General features: G+C 41.3%; 1 protein-coding gene across 8 annotated transcripts in view; it reads right to left on the reverse strand.

The window, feature by feature from the left end:
- The window catches only part of LOC144934588 (prolow-density lipoprotein receptor-related protein 1-like), a 308,957-nt gene that overhangs the window by 140,062 nt on the left and 156,371 nt on the right, over nucleotides 1-12,524 (reverse strand). For all 8 annotated transcript variants that reach the window (XM_078860553.1, XM_078860550.1, XM_078860552.1 and 5 more), the window contains 3 exons: nucleotides 8,922-9,158; nucleotides 6,013-6,190; nucleotides 5,241-5,463 (listed from right to left, as the gene is read on the reverse strand). In XM_078860553.1, the coding sequence (XP_078716679.1) occupies nucleotides 5,241-5,463; nucleotides 6,013-6,190; nucleotides 8,922-9,158 (638 nt within the window). The remainder of the gene's footprint in view (nucleotides 1-5,240; nucleotides 5,464-6,012; nucleotides 6,191-8,921; nucleotides 9,159-12,524) is intronic.

Genomic DNA, 12,524 nt, shown 5'->3' on the forward strand with positions numbered 1-12,524 from the left:
ACAATGATTGCAGAGCACACCTCACACTGTGGATGTGTTTAAGAGAGCTTGAAGAAATCCTACTTGATGGGTACTTATACACACTTGTGCTTGCGGTTGGAAGGTTTAAGTGCTTCTCCACGTAATGTAATCAGATGCATATTATTGCACAGTTAAGGATGTGATTGTAGATTGCCTATGTTGAGAAGTTGTATTTATTTTAAAGGATAAAATCGTATTTCAAAGTTTCACGGTCTACATTTATTCAACATACGCATATGCGAATAAGGGTGCTTGCGTTCCAGTTTTGATGATTTTCAATCAACATGAATGTGCTTCCATAACAGCACGTTCAATATGTATTGTAACAAGATACTCGGCTGGGCCACTATGTCACGGTAAATCTGTAGTGCATGGGGGGCAAAAGATAATAAGAGGAGAGGTTGAAATTAAATTAATAATAAATTCCAGCACCACATTAGAATGCAGAGGCTGTGTGCCTACTTCATTGGTCTAAAATAACACCTTCCTCGACTGGAGATTAACCTTTCACTCCAGATGTGCTAAGCATTTTGAATGAGACAAATATTAGCTAGGAATATCGCACCTTATTGAAAGTACTTGCACAATATTCCAAGTCGGCATTGGCAATCCACACATGCCAAGGATGTGCATTAATGAGGTGGCACCAACAAGTCAGATCTTTAACAAGTGACACGTCATACCTGCAAGGGCAGTGAATTGTCACGAACTAGTTTTTATCAACAAGTTGGCTCTTTAATGAGGGACATGTCACACATGGAAGGACTACAGATTAACCTCAAGCTAAAGTCAACGAGCCAAATCTCCTTTGGAAGACAAAGTCATTATTTTCCCACTTAAACCTTAAACTCCCACCAATATTACGATGTACGAGCATAGGGTAGTCTATCACTGCCCGAGTGAAATTTAGAGGATGTTCTTTCTCATCTCACATGCTTGATAAATGAACTACGAGACTTAGAGCACCCACAATTCCCCCACCATAAGTGATATATAGCGCTTATGAACTTAATGGGGTGAAATAATTTACAGATGGGAGAACCGAGCAAATGTCAGATGAAGACATTTGTCAAATGTTTCAACAGTCTTGCTCCAGGTGGCCAGGTGGCTCAGAGGTCAGAGTATTGAGATGGCACAGCTGAGAACCTGGACTCAAATCCAAGCAGCTGGCTGTGACTAAACCGGGTTCTCATGTGCAGTGGAGTTTTTGTTCTCAGCTAAGTTGCCAAAGACTGGGGGCGGGCATGCGCTTCACACTTGCATTCCATACCTCTGGAGGCAAGGATCGATGGATAAAGTGGACATTAACGAATATCCAAAAGCCACTCGCCAGTGAAATGGCCACCAGAAGACAGGAGAGCAATTCGATTTTTGAAGCTCTGCGTGTCGACGTTTGGGTGTTATTTCCCAATAAGAAAAGTTTTTTTCTGGACACTGGAGTAAGCCTCCTCGTGTAAATCCATCTTAAAAATTAGTCTTAAGACTCAATTATGCCTTCTCAGGAACACTACATCGTCTTCATCGTAGTCAACAGCAGCAACAAAAAGCCACAATGGTAGCAGCAAAAGCGGTAATAACATCATCATAATTGCCACAATAATCAGCTACTTTGTCGTTATGAACATCGTTGCCATTCTTTGTCTTCTCTTTTGTCTCGATGCTAAGTTGTATTTTGTTCCTGTGCATGTGTTGTCGACAATCTGGTAACTTTAGAGCACCAAAAAACCTAAATCCAAATTTCGTGTTGAAATTCCACCAAGAAATTGCAAAACGAATCCCACAAAAACACGCGTGTAAATTAGGGAAGAATGGGTCACTCTGCCCTCTCAACACTACCCACACAAGTCATGCCGCGCCAAGCATTATTTATGCCATTCCACACGATGGCGGAAACCCTCCGTAACACGAGAGACCTTCCCCCCAAAACCTGCTCTCACTTTGGACCATTGTGGAATTTTAGCTTTAGTGGTATTGCCATGGGTGCATTCCACCAACATTTATGGTCCACACAAGTTGGAAAATGTGGAATATGGACAATTTTTATGCAAAAATGGAGCGATCTTTTTGGCAAAAGGTGGTTAAATTATGTATAAAAAAATGCAAAATGCCCATAACATTAACAAGAAAAAAAACACATCGATAACATATTTTTGCCAAATAAGTGGTTAAATTATGGTAACAAAATAAATGCATGAGGCCCATAACATTAACAAGAAAAAAAGACCATCTACTACGACCAATTCAAAAAGATATAGATGTAGCTGAGGTATAAAAAAATTCCTGGATAAATGCATATCGATTTTTTTAAAGATCAAAGCATTTTGAGAGTTACTATTCCAGACTTCTCCATCAAGCATGCAGTAAGATGTGCATAAGCAGCCCACTAACGGCCAGAGAGAGCAAATGGCATTTTTTTTTACATTTACGTGAAACACTTAGTGATGCGAATATAGGATGCATGGAAAACCCTATTTGTTCATAAAAGGTCATACGCTTCTGTAATACAGTTAAAAGCCATGCATATAATTGGTACCTTCCTTGTAGAGGATAAGGTTAGTTGAGATGTAGAATCTCATTTGGAAGCAAGGAGACAATTCATTGATGCTAATTATTTATTTGATCATTTTGAAAATAAATAAATTATTATCATTAAGAAAATGAATAACCATCGCTTTTTAAAAATGATATGGACTAACAAGCAAATGTCACACAAAACTTGAAGACAAGTGGTGTGTTATTGGCAAGCGCACAATTTTCGATTACGTCATTCAAGATTGCTGCAATTTCCCACGCATTGCAACTACAAATAAAATTAATGTAAAGTTTATTTTCAACGGCAACAAACTATGCAGAACTGTGCCTTTTTCTTGGAAGAAATGAGCCATTAAGACAGGAAAAGCTACATTCAAAAACACAGCATGGTCCAGTGAACATACAGCTGCATATTGCACATAATTGCAATACATTTTGGGCGGCAAGGTAAAACTCGTGCCCCATAGAAAGAAGTTCCTGGGTTAAATTCACAACTTGGGCACCTAGTTTCTGTGTGGAGTTTATATGTTCGCCCCCCCCCCTCCCATAGGTAAAAAAAATACTCATTCAAAGATACAACTACTTTTGTTTTGGGCTCATCACCCTGTATTTCTGAATTCTAATGATTGACATGAGTTGAACGTCAAGGTGTGAACACGCTCCTTTGGAAATATGCCATTTTACTGAAACGGCTGTATTTGTCAATTGAAAGGCAATACTGGGTGACTTTCATTGTTTCCGAATCCAGTTTTTCCAGATAAATCCATTTCTGTTTAAAGACTCACTTAAAAAGAAGTACACCAAGCCCAACTGTATAAAGTAAGTTCACTGCGTGGGCCACCATGGTTGTTTTCGCTGTATGAATATCACCTTTGATGTGGCCTCTGACACTCCTTTAACACTCATTGTGCAAAGTAATGAAATAGACTGTGCGTAATAAACACCATTACCTAAGCTACACATAATACAAGTGCTAGAGTTCAGTTAATTTACATGTAACCCTGCTACCCTGAGTGTGGAACACACTGCCTTCAAAAGTCACACTGTACTAGAAGAGTCACACGTATTTAGTTTTAACCATTACCACGTTATATCGCTTTCAAAATGGGCCAAGCAGAGCGCTGCCTGGACACGGAGAGGGGGAAAACAAGGTTACATAACACATTCGCTGGAGACAGAAGGGCCATGCACTCAGTATGTGCAAGAGAACACTGGTTCATTAAGTTACGTGTAAAATTGCAAATTAAAACGATCAATGTGGCTAGTACTCAACATAGACAGCAGGTTTCACTAAAGTCTAAATATTATCTCCAGAGATAAGCCCACAAATTAAAAAGAGGTCTCTTGAAAGATTATATTTGCAAAAAAATGGATCATGTGGCTTATGGCTTTAATATTTTCGTTACTTTTTATATCAGTTTAATATAGTTTAATCTAACACATTTATGTAAAAATCACTAAATGACTCATAAACCAAGACACCTATAATACACCAAACCAAAACCAAATATATTGAGAATCCAGGGTGGTCACGTGGTATACTTGGTTAACCCCATATTACGTATTATGTAGAACTTCATTCGCACCGAAGGTAGCCAACCAGATCTAGCAGGGCCTCTCTGTGATATGATCACATAATTACAAGTTTCACAAACATGTCAAGAATAGTTTACACAAGGAATAGTCAAAACAAACTGATTAGAGTTGAAATAATGTAAGTGGATAAAGTGATGGGCCTATACAATAATAACATGTGAAGTTAAGAGTGAACCGAAACATTAAACTAAATGTGTCAAGTCAACATGCAAAAGAGAGGATTCTGTTGGCCTAAGTTTAACTCATCCTACTTCAAACATAAAACAAAATAGTTGCCGATGCTGCTATGTTGGCAGTGATGCACAAGCACATAAAAAAATAACACCACCATTGCATATGCACATTAGTGTCTGAAAATGATATGATATTGTGAAGAAAGGGGTACACTATAGACCAATCGAACCATCAGTGAAAATTATCACGATTTATCAGATCACTGTTAGCGGGGTGGTGGCAGTGAATCATCACGCGTCTAATAAAATACGCAGCTGCAAATTGCCAAACATTTCAACCCACATCCATCCAGGCATCCGTTATTTTTAACAAAAGGCAAAAAAAACTCTTTAAATAATTCATACTTTTTTTTTACATTACGAGAAATACATTGAATATTCAAATCATTCCACGCTTACATTCATTTCAGGTTGCATTTCTGAAGGTAAATAATACTGAATGCGCATGTGTGTGCACACGCAGCTGAGGAACTGCGACACTATAAAACTATTAGCATTTTTTTTTATTTTACCAAGTAAGGCCCACTTAGCTATTGAGCTATTTTTCAGAGGCGACCTTGGCACAAACGATGCCTCAATGAAGTGGCTTATCACGTATAAATGTATAGCAGCCAACTACTCTAAATGCGTGTTTTTAAATGTGGAGGGGAAAAAAACGGAGGACCTGTAGAAAAATTCACTTGACCACGGGGAAAACACGCAAACTCTAAATATGCAGGCATCAGGGTTGGGAGCAAACCCATGACCTCCTGTATACCAGGCAAGGGAGTTAACATCTCGTCACCGTGGCGCCGACTCTGTGCCTCCACACGCCTCACCAGAGCCTCAATCGCGGCTGCGTGGGAACTGCCGACTCACCTTGCGTTCGGTCCCATCCAGCTTAATGCGTTCGATTTGGTCGAAGTAGGCGTCACACCAGTAGAGAATGCCATTGGGGATATCGAGCGACAAGCCATTGGGCCACAGCACCGTCTTGGAGGAGACGAAGATAGAGCGGTGGGTGCCGTCCATCCAGGCGTGCTCAATTTTCCCTCGCTTGGTGCCCTTAGGGTCCTCCTCCCAGTCAGTCCAGTACATGAATCTGTACTCAAACACGTTTAAGTACAGAGCAGGCAAACGGTTGTCAGTTAAGATATTTCTGTATTTTGGTTTTGCCGTCAAAAATAATAATAATAATGAGACATTGTAAACAGCTCATTGTTGGTTCATTGCAAATTGGGGGTTCAGATATCACTTGCCACTGATATTAGCCTTGTTCAGGGATCAAACTCAGGTCACCGTGTTTACAGTGCAGTGCTTTGACCAATAGGCTACCGCTGCAACCTATAATCATTGCTCAAATATCATGCATAATTAAAATATAACATTCAAAGCGAATATGTATCTTTTGAAAACCTTCACTGTGACAACAAACTGTCCCAAAATATATAACGGTAGTACCATCGGGGAAGCTCAAAAGTAGCTACACTGCTTTCATTTGCACTTGATGAATACACCCTGCATTAGGCGACAGGAATAATTTGCCATCTCAAGGTTCAACTGAGCTATTGCGAATCCCCAAACGCGGGGGGGGGGGGGGTGGGATCCTGACGTCAAGTTAATACGAACAGACACACAACGCGCAATTTACCCGTGCACAGGATCGACAGCGATGGCCCTTGGATGAGTCATGTTCCCCTCAATGAGTGTTCTCCGTGCCTGCGAAGCCTTCTCCAAACGAGCTACATTGATGGTCTTCAGACCATCGTCGGTCCAGTAGAGATTGTAGCCCATCCAGTCCACGGCAATGCCTTCCACATTGTTAATGTCTGCAAGGGTAAACCAACAAGGCGCAGGATACAATAGGCGTAGTGCTACCTACTAGCTCCATGGAGCGTTGCCCCGAGTGCTGGTGGGAATGGTAAATCATCATGTTATCACGCGAGATGATAACTTGCTTGCCTGGTATGCAGGAGGTCAATGATTTGTACTCACATTGTGAACCACATGGGAGCAAAGAAGACGTGAGCCTGAATGTGTGAATGGACATGGTCTATGTATTCAATACAGGAGATTTATTGGATCTCAATACCTAACAGAGAACAGTTTTTGTTTGTCTGTTTAGACATAAGCACATCATTGCAAACGTTTAAAATTGTTGTTGTAATAACTTGTCTCTTTCGCTGTATGAAATAAAACATCTGTAATAATTTAAAAACGACAATTTTAGAATATATCGATTTAGTTTAATGGTGTCAAGCGATGGCAAACGTATAGCCACATATTGCGGTATTAATAATATAGTTTTAACCAGTCATTGTTATAATATTTAAAAAATATGTGAAGTAATAATTATTATCAGAATATAAATTAATGTTTGAAATAGATGTTTACGAATGAAAATATTAAAAGACCTCTAAATAAAGGAATAAAATATGCAACCTTCGGCTATAATGTTGATTGGTAAAAAGAGTAATTGCGAGCCCAAAGTGTTCAACTGTGACGTCGAGCTAATGATTTCAATGTGAAAGTCGGTCTAGCGCGACTCATTTAAACGATGCAATTGATGTCGACATTTCTTTTGGAGGGATGGAGTTGGGGGGGGTATATTTTTTACGGGTTATTTTTTTTCAGATTCTAGTATCAAGCCAGAACCAGCCTGAGCCAAAACAAGAAAAAAGTGAAAGAAGTGAAAAGTTCAACAGGATTTTGGCAATTCAAGCAGACTTTAGGCACAACAGGGAACTGGGATTTAAAATCTTGGGGCCATAGGAAGTGACTCATAGATCACAAGGAAGGAGTAAAATCCGACAGCAGACAGAGAGGCTGAATAACTCCTGCTGCTCCACAATTAATGATTCCACCTGTACACCCTGTACCAGCCTTCATTAGAAGCCAGCCACACGCTTCTGATTAGCCGTGTGGAAAGCCCCACATTTCTTAAGGGACATTTTAGCGTGTGGTGCACTTAAGCAATGGCAGCATATGCCACAAAATGTACCCTGTCTGGCATCAGGCAAAGGCAGATGTGTGTTGTCAACAACACACGTGTTGGCATCAACACACGTGTTGGCATCAACACACGTGTTGTCGAAGGAAGTACGTAAAGTGTTAATCCAAGAACATAATTGCGCAACTTGCATTGCTCGGCTCGATAAGCCTTTGGCATTTATGCCACCACCACAGAACAGTGGATCTTTGCAATCTGTGTGGAAGGTCGATTTTGCAAATCTGCTTAGGTTCAATTTATATCGTCTTAGCGTGCTTTGTGGGATAGAATTTTTTTATTTGTTGAATATTTGATGGCTTTTCTGCACAGTTCTCTGAATGTCAATTGTGAGTGAAGCAGATTAGCAATGATTTCGTGTTACAGGTTTCAGTATTGGATATGGCTCGACATAAAATTACAAGTGTTGCGGGAGAAAATCTCACCCTTCCGTGAAAACACACCACTGGTAACAAAACGTCAGCGGAATCGTCTTTTTTGCTCTCAAGAGGGTTACAATTTTCTATCTGTGCACGAATAACCAGATTAAAGTGATTGACAATCATCGTATGACAAAACCAATTATAAATTGGCAAGCTCACGTCATTTGACTGCTATATTGAAGACAAATTCAAAAGTCTACCTGCTCAAAAAAGCACGATTCTTGCATGACACTCTAGGTCGAGTGATGACGTTCTTCGGTGACCTCGAGATTAAATGGTAATACTGGTAGGAACCTCCTGGTTACACCAGCCCACAGGGGATTATTTTGTCCGTCCGTCGTGCATCCAAAAATGGAAGGGGTGGGGCTGAGTAGAGAGGGGAGGGTGGGGAGGGGCTGGGTGGGGAGGGTGGGGAGGGGCTGGGTAGGGAGGGTGGGGAGGGGCTGGGTAGGGAGGGTGGGGCTGGGTGGGGGGGTGGAAGGGGTGGGGCTGGGTGGGGAGGGGCTGGTCACCCCGTGGTGCCCTTATAAAACTCAAAGTTTAACCTACTCACGCCGGCTTGTGCCCGCCCTCACAGTCGGCCATATTTGCAGAATGCACCACGCCGCCGTTGACCCTGGCCATTGACCGAGCAACCCAACGTTCCTACCAGCTCCCTCCGCAGCAATGTGTTAATTGTATCAAGCCTTGAATGCTGCTGGGCTAAACTGACCCCGACTGGAAATTGAATGCTCAACCTTCCAGTTGGAAGCTGACTATTCATACTGCCAACACGAATACGTATTTGTAATAAATGTACAAGTAAATATACATCGCGCGCTTTCAGATGCGCTTCTGCGACCGTCTGGAACGCTCCCCCTTCCGATATTAGGAAGCCACTGGAGCTGTGCACACTTTCACATCTACATTGAGAATTAAGTTCTTTAGGACTGATTTTTGTGTTTAGTTTGTTGTCAACCCCCCCCACCCGCACCTCCGATTAGCACAGTTGGCTACGTACGGTGCAAATGTAATTTAACAAAACACATACATACAATACAAACACAAATTCTACGTTTGAAGCTTTCGTGAAGCTTTCGTGACTGTAAGGATTCATTACCGAAAAAACCTAAGAGTAAAAATTCTACGCACTGGTTTTAAGGATAGTCTCCCGCTCTGTGCCGTCAATCTTCTGCCGCGCCACGAGGAAATTGGTGGTGTCGGCAAAGTAGACGTATCCGGTCTCGGCGTGGAAGTCAACGGCGCGAGGGTTCACGAGGTTCTCGATGGGGATCATGAACTCGTCCTGCACTCGCCCCGTCACATCCATGCCACGGATGATGCCCGGGCGGCCCTTGCCATACAAGAGGAAGAGCTCGTGGTCGGGCTCTGCACGCACACACACGTACACAAGCATACACACACGCACACGTGCACACACATACGCACACACAGACGCACGCACACACGGACGCACGCACACATACACGCACGCACACACGTCCGAGAAGGCACAGATGGGTTATGCACAGCACATAATTAAACTATTTTTATTTTATCAGGCAAGGCCCACTGAGCTATATAGCTTTTTTCTCAGAAGCGACCTGGCTATAACAAATGATAGTTCGATGAAGTGGCTTATCGCGTGGAAATTTATAGCAGTCAAGTATTCTAAACAAGTGATATTGATTCTAAATGTGGAGGACCCTGAGAAAAATCCACGTGACCATAGGGAGAGACAGACTTGCAAACTCCAAATATACAGGCGTCAAGGGTCAGGATCGATCCCATGACCTCATGTATACCAGACGAGGTAGTTAACATCTCGCTACACGCACCACTTGCGAAGCTCAGCACACCATGACATCTATTGCAGATACTTCTTTTTAATCATCACAGTTTCCGAGATCAGGACCAAAAGGACCAAAATGAAAAGTGGCCAGCAATGAGTAGCGCTATTGAAGATAAGATGAATACATAATGGGTAAGAGTTCGGGCATTTCTTGAATTGAGCAAGGTTATTATAAGAGCTTGGGAGAAAAGGAGACAATTGAAGCAAATTTCCAAAGTCCAGCAGTGTGAGAAAAGAAGAAGAATGCTTTGTTCTGCAGTATAGAACATGTTGAAAGAAGACAGACCGGTCACTTTGGTGAACTATAGTCCTCGGACATGAGTGGAGGAGTGAAGGGGCTGAAGTTCATGGGACCGGTAACCATGGTAGTAGCGATAGAAGAGTGACGGTGTGATAGTTTCAGCAGTTGCGATGGTTGAGGAACGCTGAAATGGTTTATTGCTTCACAATCGTTTTTTATATTCATGTCACCGTATATCACTGCTTAATTGAGCATTGGGGCAATGGTCAACCCTGTTGTTGGCCTTGCACAAGCGGTGGAAATTCGACATTGCTATGGAGGGGACAAGTCTCCCCACGGGGAAAAAAACCCCAAAGACATCTTTGATAATGTTCTACATAGCAGTACTTATTTTATTCAACCTGGAAGGGTGATAAGATTAGTCAAATGCCTTAAATGAACTTGATGTTTTGGCTCATTAAACCTTCCTAAAAAAAGACGGAGAAAGATGAACATTTTTGTATTTTTAAATGTATCAACATATAGCATATTCGTATATACTGCCATTTTATAACCTGACAGATGCCAAGCAGTAATGGTGATTGCCAGATGGTAAGAGTCCATCAAAAGGTGATTCCTGTTAAATTGGGAAACCATCAACACAGATTCATGCGCTTGAAAATGTGGAAAAATATTTACCAAATATTCACAGCAGCCTGTTTTTTAATGTGCCCCTCGTTCAAATTGTTAAATTTATATATTATGTTGCAAGTTAATGTTTTATGCATGTGTTCAGATTCAGGATGGAATAGGCAATCCTCAATGCAATATCGCTTAAAAAGCATGTAAGTTTTAGCTCAGAACAGTCATTTAAAATTGGAATGCAGTAATCGTATACATTTCCCAACTACTTTTTTCCTTGTGCTGTAGGATTAAAGGTTTGCATTTGACATTTTTATACTGCATATATACACCCTTACGCCAACAATGACACATGATATAACACACTTCCAACTGTGCATGAAATGCTCACAAATCGTGAGCTTTTAACCATTCTGTTAAAGAATTGTGACCGCAGGTGGCAATTAAAGTAACACATTATGCCACGAGTGAATGTAATTCTGCAACCGACATAATTTTTTACTGCAATTGTGAGAATCCTATCTGATATCAACTTTTATGCAGTTACTATATGCGTGCTTGAGTTTTATATTAATTAATTTGCATATTAACATCTGTAAGGCAATTCTAAGGGTGCAAAAGGGACGGCCCCAAGATAAGAGAAATTTCGGGACTCGTGCAGCGAAACATTCAGCGACTTCTTCTTGGTTCTTTCGGTAAAGTCACGTATAATGGAAACAATAAAAATAATAAAATAAAACATTATAAAATAATTCTCACGACGTTGTCTCCCTGACAGACCTGGTCTTCACCTGATGACGGCTGCTTGCGTTGTGACCGAAACGTCGTGAGAATTATTTTATTATGTTTTATTTTATTATTTTTTATCGTTTCCAATCTACGTGACTTTATCGAAAGAACCAAAAAGATGAATCCCTGCAGTCACGAAAGCTTTAAATCGAAATTCATTCGGCGACTGTTAAACAGGCTGACAACAAAGGGGAAGCTAAAGAGTGGGAGGTGATGGGGGAGGCAGGCACACTTCGGTTCACTTGAAGAGGGCAGCGTTAAATTCAGCCACTAGTCGTTTGTAACCCTGACAATACATATGGTCAGGGAGGAATGTGCTTCCTTTCTTGCCCTCTACAACACCTCCCCGTCAATCCCCTAAACCTCCCACAACAAATTCAAACTCCTCACCCAACCTCGCCCGCACATTTTCTATGAAGCCCTATATACTTGTAGAGGGTGCAACAACCAATAGAAGAAAGCATGAGGTCATGAATCGGGTTGAGCCCTCATGCGCACATTCCGCCATACTTCACACAAACTCCACGGAGCATACGTCCCGTGCTAACCGCACACCCTCATCCGTTGCATCTTAAAGCACCCAGACACAGATCCCCCCCCCCTATTTCACAGTTGTGAACTCTGTCTAAGTCTGATGGCAGAGAAATTATAAAGTAATAGGGAACTGACAAGGGTGTTGCATAATAGGCTACAATACAACTACTTACTCGATTAATTCCGTATTCAAATTGTGGAAAGGTGTTACACGGGCAATAGATTCGTTTTCTCAAAAATAAAGTCTGCAACATTTATATTCGCTAATATAACGATAGATGTTTTTGTATCCCCCACTCCAATTGTTAAATCTGTTTGCATATGTATAAGTCAAGTTCTGAAACAAAGTAATGAGCCACACAAGACATTATGAACGATTTCCTTAACTGCTTATAAATCACTCCACTCTGTCTGCAGTACCCAGGAATGTAATTGCTTTCTTTAGAATGTCTTGTGTGTGTTATTTCAATCACATCCAGATTTTATTGCCCATGTATGAGCAGAGAACTAGGTTGATATAATGAGCAATGGGGAGTAGAATACCGAGCCGCTGGATGTGATGATACAAGGAATTGTGGAATGAAAAAAACATTTCAGCACATCTGGCTCATCATTTCTTCGTGACTTCATTAATTTCCATCAGGCTTAGAACACATGCACAATGGGCAATAAGCCAAGGTTATGTTATGGGCTCAAAACAAAGTGTATCCTATCCTGT

This window comes from Lampetra fluviatilis, chromosome 10 (genome assembly GCF_964198595.1).
Source record: "Lampetra fluviatilis chromosome 10, kcLamFluv1.1, whole genome shotgun sequence".
Taxonomy (NCBI): domain Eukaryota; kingdom Metazoa; phylum Chordata; class Hyperoartia; order Petromyzontiformes; family Petromyzontidae; genus Lampetra; species Lampetra fluviatilis.